Source organism: Acipenser ruthenus, chromosome 2, assembly GCF_902713425.1.
Source record: "Acipenser ruthenus chromosome 2, fAciRut3.2 maternal haplotype, whole genome shotgun sequence".
NCBI lineage: Eukaryota > Metazoa > Chordata > Actinopteri > Acipenseriformes > Acipenseridae > Acipenser > Acipenser ruthenus.
In genome coordinates, this window is record NC_081190.1 from 15,711,440 (window position 1) to 15,727,832 (window position 16,393).

Below are 16,393 nucleotides of genomic sequence, written 5' to 3' on the forward strand. Positions count from 1 at the left end.
ATCTTTTGTATACAAACAAAACCTGGTACAATTCTCAATTACATGTGGCTTATATATTATCAACCACAACTGGAGACTGCCCCTCGTCAAAGTTTGATGGTCAAATACCTTGTTGCTGGGTGTAACACTTGCAATTCTCTGAAGCCTATTTTCACAGTGCATAACCAGCTGGTATAAAGTGTTGAAATGTCCATTAAATTAACTGTTTAAACTTGCACTGCAAATAACATTGCAATACAGTATGGGTTAAATCAATCCCTACAGTGTGAAGAGAACACACATTAATATTCCGTAATTACACAGAATATGCCCTGTGTTCAAAGTACACTAGTTTATTTCTGATTTTGAACTGCCCCGAATAGCCTGAGCTTGTATTATAAGTAAACAAGGCCAATTGGAATTATACACCAGTGCTGCTAAACTGTGGAACTGTCATAGGAAGCCCTTCTGAACAACATGACTGGTGTACAAATGAAGAAAAACTGCATATCAATCACCCACTCAGTTAATTACAAATGCTACGGATTTCAGAGCACGCCAACAGGCTCACGCCAGAAACTGTCTGAGTGTTATGAACTGCGACTCTACGCGAACAGAAATGCAATATAAATTATAGCACTGCATTCCATTCCCATCGAGTTCTTCAGATGGCCTCAAACCAATCCTAACTATGAGAAATGAAAACAAACAAGTAATTAAAAACATGCTTTAAGGAAATAGAGCTAACAATTATTCCAATAAATCTTGCCTGAAATAAATGACTATAAATTCATTAGGGCTCACATTTTCCTATATGAAAGACACATACAAATGATGGTAAACGTATTTCATTATTGTTATTTTTGTATTCAAAATAATTAACATAAAAGACCAATGGGTTGCCAAGAAAAAAAACCCAAAGCGTTAGGACTCCAATTCCCAGAAGCCACCAACACTTTTAGTAACCCATGACTGCTTTTTCTATGCTGAAGTTGATATTAAAATAAAATATCCTTTCAGAAAGTGGATTTTTTTTTTTATTGAATGGTTTTTCATATTTTAAACATGAGAGAGTGAGAGTATATTGCAATTTTGTTTCTTCATTTTCATATTAAAATGAAAAGTGTCCCATGAGATCTCAAATGCTTGTATGTTAAACAATCACAACTTTACACTATTCACTTTAGAAAAAAAAAAATCTCAACTGTGGACTGCATTTGAAAGGAATATTTCAAAGGATGTGGGGTTTGCCACCCGGTAATGAAAAAAGAAAAAAAAAAACACAAGCAAATAACCAGCACAACAAATGGGGGCCAGTGTTTACAGTATATTTCTGGCACTAATAAGATTAAATTATAGTCTTTACTATCACTCCTTGATTTACATACAAGCCAACAAAACTATCTTGAACAAATTATATTAAAATTGAATTTTCAGGAAGAAAGGAAGAAAATGGCATGGTGCACATTATATGTGTGCACTATGGGTGTAACAGTGTACGGTACACCAGTAATACATACCACAGGTCCACTTGTGACTGGTACTGTAGTGGTTCCTGTAAACTGCACTTGAGAAAGTGGCAGTAACAGGACAGAAACATGCCATTTTCCCTCCTTTAAAAAAACATTTCGCATGGTCCTACTTTGTCTACACTAAAAATCAAAGCAGCGAAATTGTAGCGCAGGGGTTCCCTGCATATAATAAGATTTTTTTTTTGCATGTAATAAGGTTATCATACCGTTAACAATGCTATAGCGTTATGCCCCTACCATGCAATAGTATTCTACAGTGTACAATGGTGTTTGAGATAGTAGGAGACTGTTACATAAAGTGTGTGCATTATCAAATAATGCAAGTTAAAGCAGCTCTGTCTTTGCGCATCATGCATGGGGTGTGTGTAAAAAGAAGAGCGTTATGCAGAAAATGACAGTACTGAATATTGTCCCTTTCATTTACAGTATAAATTAAAAACAATAAAAGGATGTTTAAAATGTTTCCAAAAAAACTTTAAAATGTGTTCCAAACTGCTTTAAAATGTAGTTTAAGGAGAGCAATGACTAGAAAGCCAGATTACAGCCACTAACTCATTACTGCCTGTTTGCAATTGCATTATTCCTCTTTGCAGTGCAATTTTACTTAGTATTCAAGCCAATAAATGAAAACGGTTTAAATAATTAAAATTACTAGCCCATAAAATAAAATAATAAGTACAAATTGCTGTTCACATTTTCCAAGCCATTCATCCAACTGAGAATTTGCATGTTGAAAAATGATTGCTTGCGTGAACTGTCAGCGTACAGTCTCAGTGGTGTCCACCACTAAATATCATTGAGCGAGTATTCTTGCTGCTGAACTGCTAATACATGAATCTAGAAAACCATCAAAGACTCAAATCAATGAATGTACACCCTCAAATTAACATTTGAAAGATGTTTTCTGAGGAACGGTGTGTGACTGGAATAGCTTAACCCACAGGAGTGAATGAAAACAACCAACCTTTTTTTTTTTTTTTCCTTTCCATGCAGGTAAAAGATCTGCCGGCCAGTAGCCTCTTTACTCATCTTGTAACAAGGCAACAGTTACTAGACAAATAAATTGTATTTGGTTATTTGGTTGTAGGGGGTGTATAAATGGGCCTACACAAATCTAAGTTACTAAATACATACATGAATGGCCATTTTGTCTGATACAAATTCATGAGGCAAGTGAGTTTAATTAAAACCTCTACATTATAAATTGGGTCGCCAAGATAAGTCGCAGAAGTTTTCCTCTTGCAATGGCTCAAATTAAGGCGCAAGGTTTCACACAGTTAGTGCCAAAAATCTACCGCCGTAATAATGAACCATTCTGTTGAATGCATTTTAAAAAATAGTGGATTTTAAAATATAGTCTAGCAACATTTTTAAGCAGTAGGACCCAGAGATTGTAGTATTGTATTTAACAACAAAAGGGCCTTACCAGACAGTAAAGCCCTTCTACGTGGGTCCCACTGCTATTAGAAAATAGCTGCATTAAAAAAAAAAAACTGAACATTTAAAAGGAACATTTTTTTTTGTGATTGAGTGCAGTACAAACCATTTACTCTATCTTCCATGAGTAATGAGGTTTGTTCAGAATTCCTTATGTGCCTTCAGTATCCCAGATAGAAATGGTTCATTCGGATTCGGATGTTTTCTAATAAAAAAAAATAATAATTCCAAGACTGTTAATCTCGAGATCGTATGCTGTACAGCTTTAACTAGCGGTGGACAGCATTGCTTCGTGGGAATTTCCAATAGCCCAAGTAATAATGCTTAACAATCTTCTGCTGACATGGAGCTTACCTTGAGTTCAGGCACCTCGAACACAAAGCTGAACATGATTTGTGATCTGTTTGTTTTTATCCACCTCTTAGAAAAGTAACTGTTTTTTTTAATTGGGATTGGTTTGTGTAAGATTCAGCAATTCAAAATATCTAGTAGCTTACATACAAGTCTACTGTATATGTGTTAATGCTGATCGTGCTGTTTGTTCAGTAACATGTTAGTGTGATCATGAATTGTATTCATCTTCTCCTGTGTTAGAGATTAGAGCACAGTGCCAGTGCCAACCAGGTTAAAGGAAATTGTCTAATATTTGTTAGAAACTGTCCTTTACAGTAAAGTTTTTATCATTGTCTTCTTGTAAGGATATTGAATCACTGTTTACAGTAAATCTACTACTATTTGTTACCCACTGCCACGTGAACTCCTAGCACAGTACTTCAGTTCAAACAGCATTTATAAAACACGCTAAAAATCACTTTCATTCTCTCAGTACAAATGTACCAGAGATTAAGCTCATATCTCAGTTATTAAATCTGGTGGTACGTCTATAAAACTTTAGGTCTAACAGGCGCATTGGAGTGGCACAGCTTCAAGAATTACAAATTGCTCAGTTTTGGACCTTTGACAACTGTGATGTTAAATGATTCTTCAAATGCTTGGAGTTTAAATATTAACCAAGTCTTACACAGCACAACCATTTTCAAAACACAGATGGTAGCCTTGGTGTTTATACAACACTGTGTATACTGTGTATAACTAATATATTTTTTTCCATATTCAGTATTTATTCAGAATAGTCCACGTGTACACATTTGTTGTACACATGTTGATAAGACAGTTTTTTATTTTTTAAGTTTTAATATTTAAGAAAGTACAACCAGGGGCTCCCAAGTGGTGCATCCGGTAAAGGCGCTCCGCATGGAGTGCAGGATCCGCCCTATAGCCTGGACATCGCCGGTTCGGGGGGGGGGGGGGGGGAGGGTTAGGTCGGCCAGGGGGTCCTCGGCTCACCGCGCACCAGCAACCCCTGTAGTCTGGCCGGGCGCCTGCAGGCTTGCCTGTAAGCTGCCCGAGAGCTGCGTTGTCCTCCGACGCTGTAGCTCTTGGGTGGCTGCATGGTGAGTCCGCAGTGTGAAAAAAAGCGGTCTGCTGACAGCACACGCTTCAGAGGACAGCGTGTATTCGTCTTCGCCCTCCCGAGTCAGCGCAGGAGTGTTAGCGGTGAGCTGAGCCTAAAAATAATTGGCCATTCCAAATTGGGAGAAAATAATAAAAATAATTGGCAACGACTACATTTTTATATTATTATTATTATTATTATTTATTTCTTAGCAGACGCCCTTATCCAGGGCGACTTACAATTGTTACAACATATCACATCATACATTATTTCACATTATTTTTACATACAATTACCCATTATACAGTTGGGTTTTTACTGGAGCAATCTAGGTAAAGTACCTTGCTCAAGGGTACAACAGCAGTGTCCCCACTGGGGATTGAACCCACAACCCTCCGGTCAAGAGTCCAGAGCCCTAACCACTACTCCACACTGCTGCCCTATACCCTTTCACCTATAATCAGGAAGATATTACCTGTGTAGAATCACACAGCAAATATTATATTATTATTTATTTCTAGCAGACGCCCTTATCCAGAGCGACTTACAATTGTTACAAGATATCACATTATACAGATATCACATTATTATTACATACAATTACCCATTTATACAGTTGGTTTTTTTTTTTACTGGAGCAATCTAGGTAAAGTACCTTGCTCAAGGGTACAACAGCAGTGTCCCCCACTGGGGATTGAACCCACAACCCTCCGGTCAAGAGTCCAGAGACCTAACCACTACTCCACACTGCTATATATATAAAAAAAAAAAGTAAAACCATTGTAGTAATTATCAACACACAGAACTTTCACAAACCTTGATCATCCTACCTTAGGTAATGTAGTCAGTGTTAAACCTCACCTGTGCAACCATCCCTATATGATAAAAGGGGTTAGGATTACTAATCAGGGTGGGTCAAACCAGTCGTTCATGATAAATGGTGTTCGAATTAGGTTCCAAAAGCGTGGCAGCAGAGGAATATTTACCTACGGGGACAGTTAAGCAGCATGTTTTCAATGAAGAAAATCGTCCGTATGAATCTAAAAGGCAACATATACAGAACCGCTTTCATTTAAAAGAGCTACAATGGCCCTTTATAGTACTTGTATGACTTATTTCATACAATTTAATTAGTTATAGTCAGATAAATCCTTAGGGATTGATCCCAGAGATTACGCCTAAAAATGAGTAGTTGATGCAATCTAGGTGGATTCCTGGTACTGAAATATACACACAAAAAATCCAACTGTGATTTATCATGGCAGGGTATAGGACGATCAAATCAATCCTTAGTACTAAAAGAGTTAAATGACTTTGTTCTGAGGCCCATATATATATATATATATATATATATATATATATATATATATATATATATATATATATATATTTTTTTATTTTTTTTTGCAGTTTTAGGCGTGGCTGTTTATGTTATATATGAACACACAAAAATGACGTCTTCTGTTTCAGCAGGCCTTAAGATTAAAAGTCCCAAATCCTGCCTATGACTGGTTTAATTACCTATCGCCTCTTATTCTTGACAGGTACGTCTCTCAGCAGAGCAGCATACAGAGTGAAGCGTGTTTCCTAGTAAGTCACAGCTTGTCCATTTGTTTTATGTTGAAATGGTCCAGTGCCTGTTTAATAAATCTGTCAAAGCTTGTTTGGATCAGAGGATTCCCGCTGACTACACCACACTGCTGACTGCATACGACATGAGCTCTACCTACTACAGTAACTGCAGCTGCCTGTAACATACTACAGTCTTGCTACTTTATGAAACACTTCACCATTTTTTAAACCCATTTTGGCCTAATTAAACTAAAGTCAATGGTTTTCCAACAGCTAAAAAAAAAAAAGTGTTGCTTTTTTAAAAACGTACACTTACTGTAGCTGTGGTCATCAGACTTTTAAGGTTCAGTACATTCCATAATAAAACAATAATGTTAGTAACATGCAGACACTACAAATACAAAAAATACATACTTATGGAAGGGCAGACAGGTTCCTCCATATATACACATTATTTACACATAACCTGTCGCTTAATTAAATCCTCTTCTCAAATTCTACAAATCCGGTGCGTCGACCTCACTGCAACGGTCTCCACACAACGGACGCGACGCAATTGGTCCTGCAATAAAATGGCACTTTCGCTGCGACACTACCTTTCACACCAGTGGCGACAGGCGTGCTCGATATACAGCTAATAAAAATGTAGAATACAGAATAGCTTTTCAGAATACTTATTTCAGTAAAGGGAAACTAAACACCAGCTACATCCAGTTCCCTGGAAATGGCCTGCCAGATGTTCTTCCTCACCGTGTCTTTACAATTGTTGTCCTTTATTGTACAGCTCCAGGTATTATGATACTGAAGAATTATCTTTTCTTCCGTCACTGTTTACTGAAGCTGTTCAAGGGAAGCTGGTCTTCATTGGTCGCTTCAGTGTTGCCCGTCTTATCGCAGGCAGTGCGAATGGCTCGTATCAAAAAAATGTTGTATTTTTTTGCAAAGGTGCTGCGTGTCGTACGACACATTTGCTTGTCGCATCGCATGTGGTGTGTAGAGGCCTTAATCCTTAAACTATTAGCTTTTTGGATGTCCACACTCATACAAAAACTTAGTAATGATCATTATTTGTATTAATTAAATATGGAGGTTAATAGTAATAAGCGTCCATCCTCTGGGTTTTCATATATACACCCAGATTACAGGACATTCAAACCAACTTTCAATACCACAGGACAAGTAGTTTGTAAGTTATATGTAAAAAAAATACATTCCTAAAGATAAAGGTCTAGCATTTCCTTATACTGAAAAACTAATACATTAAATAAATAAAATGGATGACAGTCTGCTTAAATCTGTATTCAAAATTCCCCCAAAACAGCTGCTTCAAAATGCTATCCTGAGCGTTAGTTTTACAGGTTTTTAGTTGCTTTATGCCGTACCTGTTCAATCAATTACTTAAGATTTTTAAAGGAGAAAAAAACACAGGACCTACATGTCTTTGGGCAGGGTTGTTAAAAAAAAAAGTGCTATCGGTCCTGCACTTGAGATGGTTTCATCTTATCTGTAATGCCACATGCAGTGACATTTCAACCTTATGCAAAGTGTGTGTGTGGGAGTGGCTACTAGTTGTTCAAAATGCACAAATACCCCTTTTCTGATATAACTGGAGGCACTTCTGATTCCTGATTCTTGTTTCAGTGTTTTTGATTGTTTGTTGGTTGGTTTTAACAGGATGCTAAAACAGATTATGTGCTCATATCATTATTATTTCATTATTTTAAAACCGTTTTCTCACTGTTAAGGGAAAAGTGAAAGACTTGACCATCTCTGTAGGGACTTTTTCTAATCATTCTTATCAAGCCTGCTGAACTTGAATGCCAGCGCTGACAGCATCACAAAATTGTGTTACATTTTACGCTAAAATATCCCTTGGCATACAGTATGTTTAGTTGTCCAATAATGAAGCATTCAGAGGATTCTACTTTTAAAATCTCTACTTTCTTCATTAAAATGTATTTTTCAAATTTTACAATTTACATCTAAGTGTAACTCGCAATTTAGTTCAGAAGCAACATTCATGTGGTAAAAATTCCACAGTGGTAACCTAAGAGTGCTACTGTAGTTGAGATCTTGTAAATTATGACTCCTCCCTATACTTGTGTGGACGTAGGACTCAAACAATATGACTTTTTTTCAATTACATATGCGCTATGCAACCCTTCTACCACTAGAACAAATTTAAAACATGATTTATTAATGCCACGCATTGCAGTCAAAGTTTAACAGAAAATAACTGGTGGTCCGGCTTTATACATTTGGTTTGCTGTCCAGGTCCAGACATCATTATATTTTCTTGGGTTGGAATTAAGCATTATTAAACAGAAACTTTAAGCAAGTCTCTAAAAACTTTGCAAGGATACCAAGCCCGCGTAGCGTTCAGCCAGGACAGTACTGTAAAGTTTAATAATTAAATTTACTTTGCCAAAGATGCATAAAGTGACCACAATTTATTTGACAACCTTGTGATTTGTACCTTAACTTACCTAATAAAAAATACAAAGCTGTCATCAGCTTATCGGCAACAAATCTTTGATGTTGTGGTTTCTAATGCGTGCCTTGTTGGACAAGGTAAAGATTACTATTATCCAAACATTAATCAGCTCACTTTCATAAACCCCACCTACACGCCCAGGGACACCTGTTTAACGATGCATGCTAATAATATTGATCATGCCTAACACAGAACAAAAAAAACACATTGATGTAATACACAAATGAATGAAGAAAATAATTACCATTTCGTCGCCCTCTTCCTGGTCATCGATATCAGGTTCTTGCTCCTTATTCTGAGTGTGCTTTTCTTCAAAGCTTCCTTCAGCTGCGCTTGTTTCGCCTCCCGGACCGTGTTGTTGATCACCGGCTCTCTCCCCAGCCCGTCCTTCGGAGTCTGATGAGTCCTCGTTGTTATTATTATTGTCATTATTATTTGTATCGAGCAGAAAATGTTTAATTTCTCCCACGTACAGGGTTTCCGAACCAGAAGAGTTATTGCTCCCGTCACTCGCAGACCTTGGATAAACTTCCCCATCCATTTCACTCAAATGCCAAACGGCTTTCCCTTATGGAAGAAACAGACGCACACACAAACACCGAACTTCACTGTTTAACTATGTCCATAAATACATTTTTAAAAGAACACTGCAAAATACTCAATGCATCGTTTCCCATTTCAGACGACGTCACACAAATAAGCTGCAATTTCAAAAACAACAGCGCCTAAATTTTGGATAGAGCAATACCAAACTCTAACCCGGCTTCAAAGCACTGCCGCATTCTAACTATATCTGAGCTACTCTAGTCTCCGCCCACAAGGACAGAAGTATAGAACTGCTGTGAAAACCCACAACGCCTGCTTGCTTGCATAGATAAACAAGAACAGCGAATTTGGAAAACTGAAGTCTACATTTAATGCATTACAAATGTGAGAATTGCTGAAGTTTCAGTACATGCACAGCATAAAGCCGGATAGAGTGATTTTATTCAACACCATTTTCATTTCTGCTGATTACAGCAATAAAAAAAACACGCGTTTAATTTAATTTAATCTCTCTTAATAAAAAGCACACTTAAGCAAGTTGAAAAATCAGTTTGTGAATTGTACAGAAATCGTCACTGTGTGACATATCCAATGCCCGCGCTTCCATCAAAATGTAAAAAAAAAATAATAATCAAGAAATCAACAGTTTTGATGACGTTTTTTATTTACCATTTATAGGACAGCATTGCCAACTTTTTTTTTAACTCAGAGTACCTATTTGAGTAACTTTTTTTTTGTAATGGAAACTGTTTTGCAATCTTTTTTTTTTTTTTTTTTAATCCGTTGCACTTGGGGTAAGAGGGAATAAACACATAGATTGTGTGTCATTAAGTGGTAATTAAACGTACTACCTATAGTCAAAACCCTCTGTTGCTATGGCAACTGTCTATAATATGTTATTTTGTTTAATAAAATATTTCACACAAGTGAGTGTACAAAAGATAAAGTATATGCAGTATTAAAAATATTAAAAACATTGGCAAAAAAAAAATTAAATTTAAAATTAGAATGTCCCCAGGTCCGCAATGCATGCAAATGTGTGTGGTAATGTGACATGTTATGTGATCGACTACGCCTTCAGTATATACGATTTGAAAGAGTTATGTGCAACTATTCAGCAACAAAGCAGAAAGATCCCAGTGACTGCGTAGCTGCATTGCTCAGTAAGACAGTCTCTCAGGTGTTCCGGGAATGACAACGTTGCAGGAAACAGTGGCTGGAAAGTACCTACCAGCATTTATCCCTGGATTACCCCTAAAAACGAGTGGTTAATGCAATCCACGTGGGTTCCCACGTTTGGTCAAATGCAGAAAAAAAAAACATCTGTGGTTTTCTCAACGGTATAGATTAATCAAATAAAAATAAAATGTTTATCTCATAATTAGTTGGTTGTTAATATGATTTGTCATTAAAAAAAATAAATTAAATCAAACCATATTCATGTAATTGTTTAACCTGGTAACCTTGCAACAGCACAGGAAAAACAACTGGGTGAAGCAAACAATAAAACATATGAAAGGGGAGAGAGCACAACATAATCTGTCATTATAGACATGTAATTAGCATACATGGAGACCTACTTACAAAGGCAAAGGAAATTATCCAAAAGAGCACAGGGTATTGATCGTGTTGATCAGTTAATTGCTTGGCTCAGCAAGCAAGGCACAACAATAATACATTGAAATCTGTGCGAAGAGGAAAGCATTAATTTAATTCAAAGAAACACTTTGCATACAGCAATGGTGTTGTGGGATGCAAATTGCCAGCCTGACCCTTAACCCTGTTGATAGAGTGTAACTAATTACTTTAAACATCACAAGCATAAAGAACAGAGCTCTTGCAATACAATTACTGAAAAGAAAAATCATTTCAGACTTCAAATAATGTTTTTGTGCCAGTGGGAAGCAATGTTGTCAAACGGGAAAAAATATGATTTTGTTAAAATCTAATATTTATTAGTAAGAATTGCCATCAGCACTCCGCATTAATAATCTGTGGTGTTTGGAACAAAACAACTGCAGATTTCCAGCCCCTGTTTCCTTGAAGGTATTTGAGTCTGTAAGGAATGATCAAGTTTACTGGATCAGTGCCAAGAGGAGTTATGCAGGCATTTATTTTTGTGCAAACCCTGTCTAAATTGCCTTTGTAAACTGCTTTTGTACTGCAGGTACATCATACTAAATTAATTTATTGGCAGCTCATTTATGGGACTTCAGTTCATAAAATGGCCGTGCACCATCCCAGGCTATTATGATGAAGCAACTGCCTGGCACTCCATTCTATCCAAAAGGAAAACATTCCTTACACTTGACTTTTTTAAAGTTCAAGTTAATGGAAACTCGGAGTATAAGCTATATTACTGCCTGAGTATTTTAAGGGCTGCTTCACAGGCTGGTTTACCTTAGCCTTTGCCAGCGAGGCTTGCTGTTATTGTTTAGTTTAAATGAAGTTTTTTTTTTTTACATTGAAAGGGTTCAAAGCATGCAGGTGTTATGTTAAAATAATGGTAACACATTAGGGGAGCATGGTATAGTACACATGTATGGTAAATCACAGGAAATTCATGGTACACTATAAGCATTGCAAAGTGCAAAATTACAATAGAAATGTACCTAGTAAATTGCCAAAGTAATGGAAACATTTTTGTAATGCTGCCTGTCGCGTCTCTTATCGTAACTCAGCTGTTTTGTTTCCCAGTTGTCCCAAATCGATTTTCCATTAGGTTGCAACTGAAATGGCAGTCACAGAGTTTTTGACCGTGAAGACATCATCCCATGTAGGGTGTTTCCAGGGACGGATGGTCCACTGACAGCGTGTGTTCGCATGTTAAGCTGAGCTGGCTAGGGAAATCTAAACAGAAGAGATATACATAATGCTTTTCCTCAAACAATGTGGTCACAGTGAGTACACAGACAAAACTAGGGAGGTCAGACGATTCAGTAACACTGGTGCTTGCTAAAAACTCATATAGTGCCTGGAAATAAATGAAGACAAAATTAGGAAAATAATAATAAAGTTAATACAATTTAAAAATAAAGTCCTTAAGCTCATAAAACACCAGACGACTTGTTCTCAGCTTTTCCTGGCAAATTATGAACCAGTTTGTTTTAGAGGACATTTAAGCAAATTTCAGCACGTTAATCGTTACAAGATGTAAACAATCTCGGTTTGAGCTACTTTGTAAAAATTGCCTCTATAACTAATTGCTTGAAAAGTTTCCTAAAAAAGTTGCCTAAAAACTTCCCTGGTGTTTTATGGGCTTTAGCCACAGGCAATTCGAACTGTCCATCCATTTGTTACTTTTATTTTTGCCCTTTTTCCAGTGTCTATTTCTCCATTCTTAAAAAAAAAATCCACAAACTAGCTCTGTTAACTTAAGATACTATTCCCCATTTTTTTAGGTTACATTTAGTGTTTAGAAGCAGACAGTTCTGAAGTGTCCTGTCTTCAAGAATGAGGATACTTTAAAAGCTCACATTAACTCACTTGCTTGTGTTGGGCTGTTAGGATGGTATTTTATATGAGGCTGTGTGGTCACAGGAGGCTGTGTGGTCCAGTGGTTAAAGAAAAGGGCTTGTAACCAGGAGGTCCCCGGTTCAAATCCCACCTCAGCCACTGACTCATTGTGTGACCCTGAGCAAGTAACTTAACCTCTTTGTGCTCTGTCTTTTGGGTGAGACGTAATTGTAAGTGACTCTGCAGCTTATGCATAGTTCACACAACCTTGTCTCTGTAAGTCGCCTTGGATAAAGGCGTCTGCTAAATAAACAAATAATAATATGAGACAAGCCAGCAAGCTGTTCAGGGAAATGTTCCTCTAGATCAGGGGTCTCCAATCCTGGTCCTGGAGGGCCGATGTCCCTCCTGGTTTTTGTTCCAACTGTACCCTAAATTACTTAATTTGATCAATTAAGTGCTCATTAGAAGCTTAATTGGTCTAATTAATTACTTTAGGGTACAGTTGGAACAAAAACCAGGAGGGACACCGGCCCTCCAGGACCAGGATTGGAGACCCCTACTCTAGATGATAGAGTTTATTCTAATCTGTTTTTTTATGGTGGAACCTATGGGTTACTGTAATGAAACCTGACACACACACACACGCACACACACACACACACACACACACACACACACGTTTGCATTCCTATATTTGTGGGGACTTCTCATTGACACTTACTATATTTTTATTTACTATTTCTAACTCCAGTCAGACAAAACTCCACACAGGGTGAAAGTCGACAACAAACTCTATATTTTGACACACACACACACACACGCACGCACACACACACACACACACACACACACGTTTGCATTCCTATATTTGTGGGGACTTCTCATTGACACTTACTATATTTTTATTTACTATTTCTAACTCCAGTCAGACAAAACTCCACACAGGGTGAAAGTCGACAACAAACTCTATATTTTGGCACACACACACACACACACACACACACACACACACACACACACACACACACACACACACACACACACACACACACACACACACACACCTTCTTCCATTGAAAAATGTGTGGTTGCCATCAAATTCCATCAAAAACTCATTATGGCATATCATGTTTTCTATTACCCCCCTGTGATTTGTCTGCTGTGCAGCTTGCCTTCAGGGATGGAAAGAAAGTTCACTGGTTTGGTCCGTATGGAGTTAAGAACAAATGATGTTACAGTACAAAATACCACAGTTAATATAACTTAATGTAAGCTTGTATTTCTGATGTATTTATAAAGGTTTTTTAATGAAATGCTTAAGAGAAGATGATAAAAAAAGGGTAAATTTAAGAAATATGAGTTTTCTCTTTTTGGCCCTTCTCCAGAAAATGGTAAACTCGTACATAAAATTCATATATATTGGCACATAAATAAAAAAAAAACAACATTAATATTTATTTTGTTAAGCATCTACATTCATTTTAACATTAGTAAAATCTGAGCAGCACATTTGCTTCTTTTATTGGAAATATTAAACCCAAGATGGCTTCTTTTAGCACCCTCTGCTGCCTGTTGCTGAGCTCTGTGAATGTAATTGCACCACTCTCCATAGCGCTGGTGTCAGGTTAGGTTACCTCACTCAGCTGGAGGGACATTTCTAAGAAGCTGGAAATTACATTTGCTGTGCAAAGCTAAAGTCAGTATACTGGACTAAGTCAAAATCTTTAAAGTCACAATCCAGTTTGCCTACTGTATTTATACTCTAAGCTACGAAGGTTAAGAAAATAGGACAATATGAGAAATATAATTATTACAGAGAAGCTTTTCAAATGAAAAGGGAAGACAGATAAATACTTTGTGCCGATTTGGATATGAAGAGATAAAGTGAACTACTCCAGTACCTTAATAAAGTATATATCAACAAACTAGTTAATTGTTGCATGAGCTAGGTCAGAGGTACCAATGTTTTGACCCAGGAAGGTCCTTAATTGTCAAATTAAAATGTTGCTGGGTCAATTGTACTGTTGAAACAAATTTCTACAGTGGTATTGATTGGTAGAGCCAAGGTTGACTTCTCTTTACCTTTAGTAAAAATGTGTATCACAGTATTCAGGGTATCATTGCGATTGTATAAATGAAACGAGATGCAGCCCAGACGTGAGCTTCTCTGAGCGGGTAAGAGGCAGACATCAGCCGACCATCTTCAAAGGCTAGTAGACAGGATTAAAACATCTGGAAGGTGAATAGAATGAGCAAGTAAAACATGAACTTGCCACAAAACCAGAAGTAGACATCTAAAAGTAATGCTGCTCAAGCAACAACAAAGCATCGCTCTGTGTATATATCTGGTTTAGGGGTGTGAAAAAGAAGCTGAACATAATTGGAAAACTGCTACAGTTGTATTAAACGAATGTATGAGCAAAAAGGGGTGCACACACAGAAAGTGGCACAAAGGACACAGGAGCTACCAGAAGTAATATATATGAACGAGGAGTAATCAAGCTGTGGAGCCCTAGTGTATCGGAATGCAGTGGAGCCCTAGTGTAGTGGAATGCAGTGGAGCCCTCGTGTAGTAGAATGCAGTGGAGCCCTTGTGTAGTAGAATGCAGTGGAGCCCTCGTGTAGTGGAATGCAGTGGAGCCCTCGTGTAGTGGAATGCAGTGGAGCCCTCGTGTAGTGGAATGCAGTGGAGCCCTTGTGTACTGGAATGCAGTGGAGCCCTCGTGTAGTAGAATGCAGTGGAGCCCTCGTGTAGTAGAATGCAGTGGAGCCCTCGTGTAGTAGAATGCAGTGGAGCCCTTGTGTAGTGGAATGCAGTGGAGCCCTTGTGTACTGGAATGCAGTGGAGCCCTCGTGTAGTAGAATGCAGTGGAGCCCTCGTGTAGTGGAATGCAGTGCGGCCCTCGTGTAGTGGAATGCAGTGGAGCCCTTGTGTAGTGGAATGCAGTTAAGTGCAGTTTCCATACCTGAACCAAGTTGATAAGACAGATAAGTGATCTTATCTGTTGTTAGTTAACCTCATCTTCAGCTCAGGATGCTTAACTGCTGCACCGCTCGATTGTCGTTCTTATCAGTTGTATTGGGTAATATTGCTCAATTGCAATACATATATATATACAGTATGTGTGCTGCCCTGGTGCAGACTCCTACAAATATTACAAATGCCAGGCAGCTGTTTGTGTGAATGTATTGATTTGTATTTGAAGCACTATTGTATCTTTTTACCAAATATTTAAAATGTACCACAGTCTTTCAATTATAACATGCACCCCTTGTATAAAGCTGACTGAGCAGATCAATGTAGTTGTATAACCCGCACCCTTTGTAAAGCACACTCCTCTCATAAACTGTGCCCCTCTCGTAAAACTTAATAGTAATACCTAGTAGGGTCAATCATACTTTTAACTGTGTTTATATATATATACAGTATATTGTGTATAAGCATACATTGTAAACCTGATATAAGTCAGACAATCCAAATATAAAATCTTTGTTTTTTCTCAAACATAACATCAGCAAAGCAAATTATGAAACACATGTAAACTGCACTCAAGTATACCAAATCCATCATATATAATGTGCATCCTGTGTGTAGTCTGCAGCACACACTGCACCTTTGTCACAAATATAAAACTGTATCACCCACCACAAGCACTACCGCACGCATCCAGGACTGGTGACCGTGTTTGTATTATTGTGGGACGGATATTTGTTTATTATTTGGGACTGTCTGTTCTTGTTATGTACCCTGTGCTGTACACATTGGTGTGTACTGCCGGGGAACTATTGTTTGGTCGCTAGACCTGGAAATACAATTAAAACATTTCTAAAAACTAGATTACAATTATCTCTGTCTGCTTCTTTCACGCACTGCATCACCCCTGCACCTGTCTACAATAAACCACTTTACCACACGGC

General features: G+C 37.7%; 1 protein-coding gene across 3 annotated transcripts in view; it reads right to left on the reverse strand.

The window, feature by feature from the left end:
• Window positions 1-9,421, reverse strand: part of LOC117403709 (microtubule-associated serine/threonine-protein kinase 3-like) — a 160,579-nt gene extending 151,158 nt beyond the window's left edge. For 2 of the 3 annotated variants that reach the window (XM_059006569.1, XM_059006565.1), the window contains exon 1: window positions 8,715-9,421. In XM_059006569.1, the coding sequence (XP_058862552.1) occupies window positions 8,715-9,011 (297 nt within the window). In that variant the 5' untranslated portion in view covers window positions 9,012-9,421. The remainder of the gene's footprint in view (window positions 1-8,714) is intronic. The other variant, XM_059006572.1, reaches the window with a different exon arrangement.
• Between the last annotated feature and the right edge of the window lie 6,972 nt (window positions 9,422-16,393).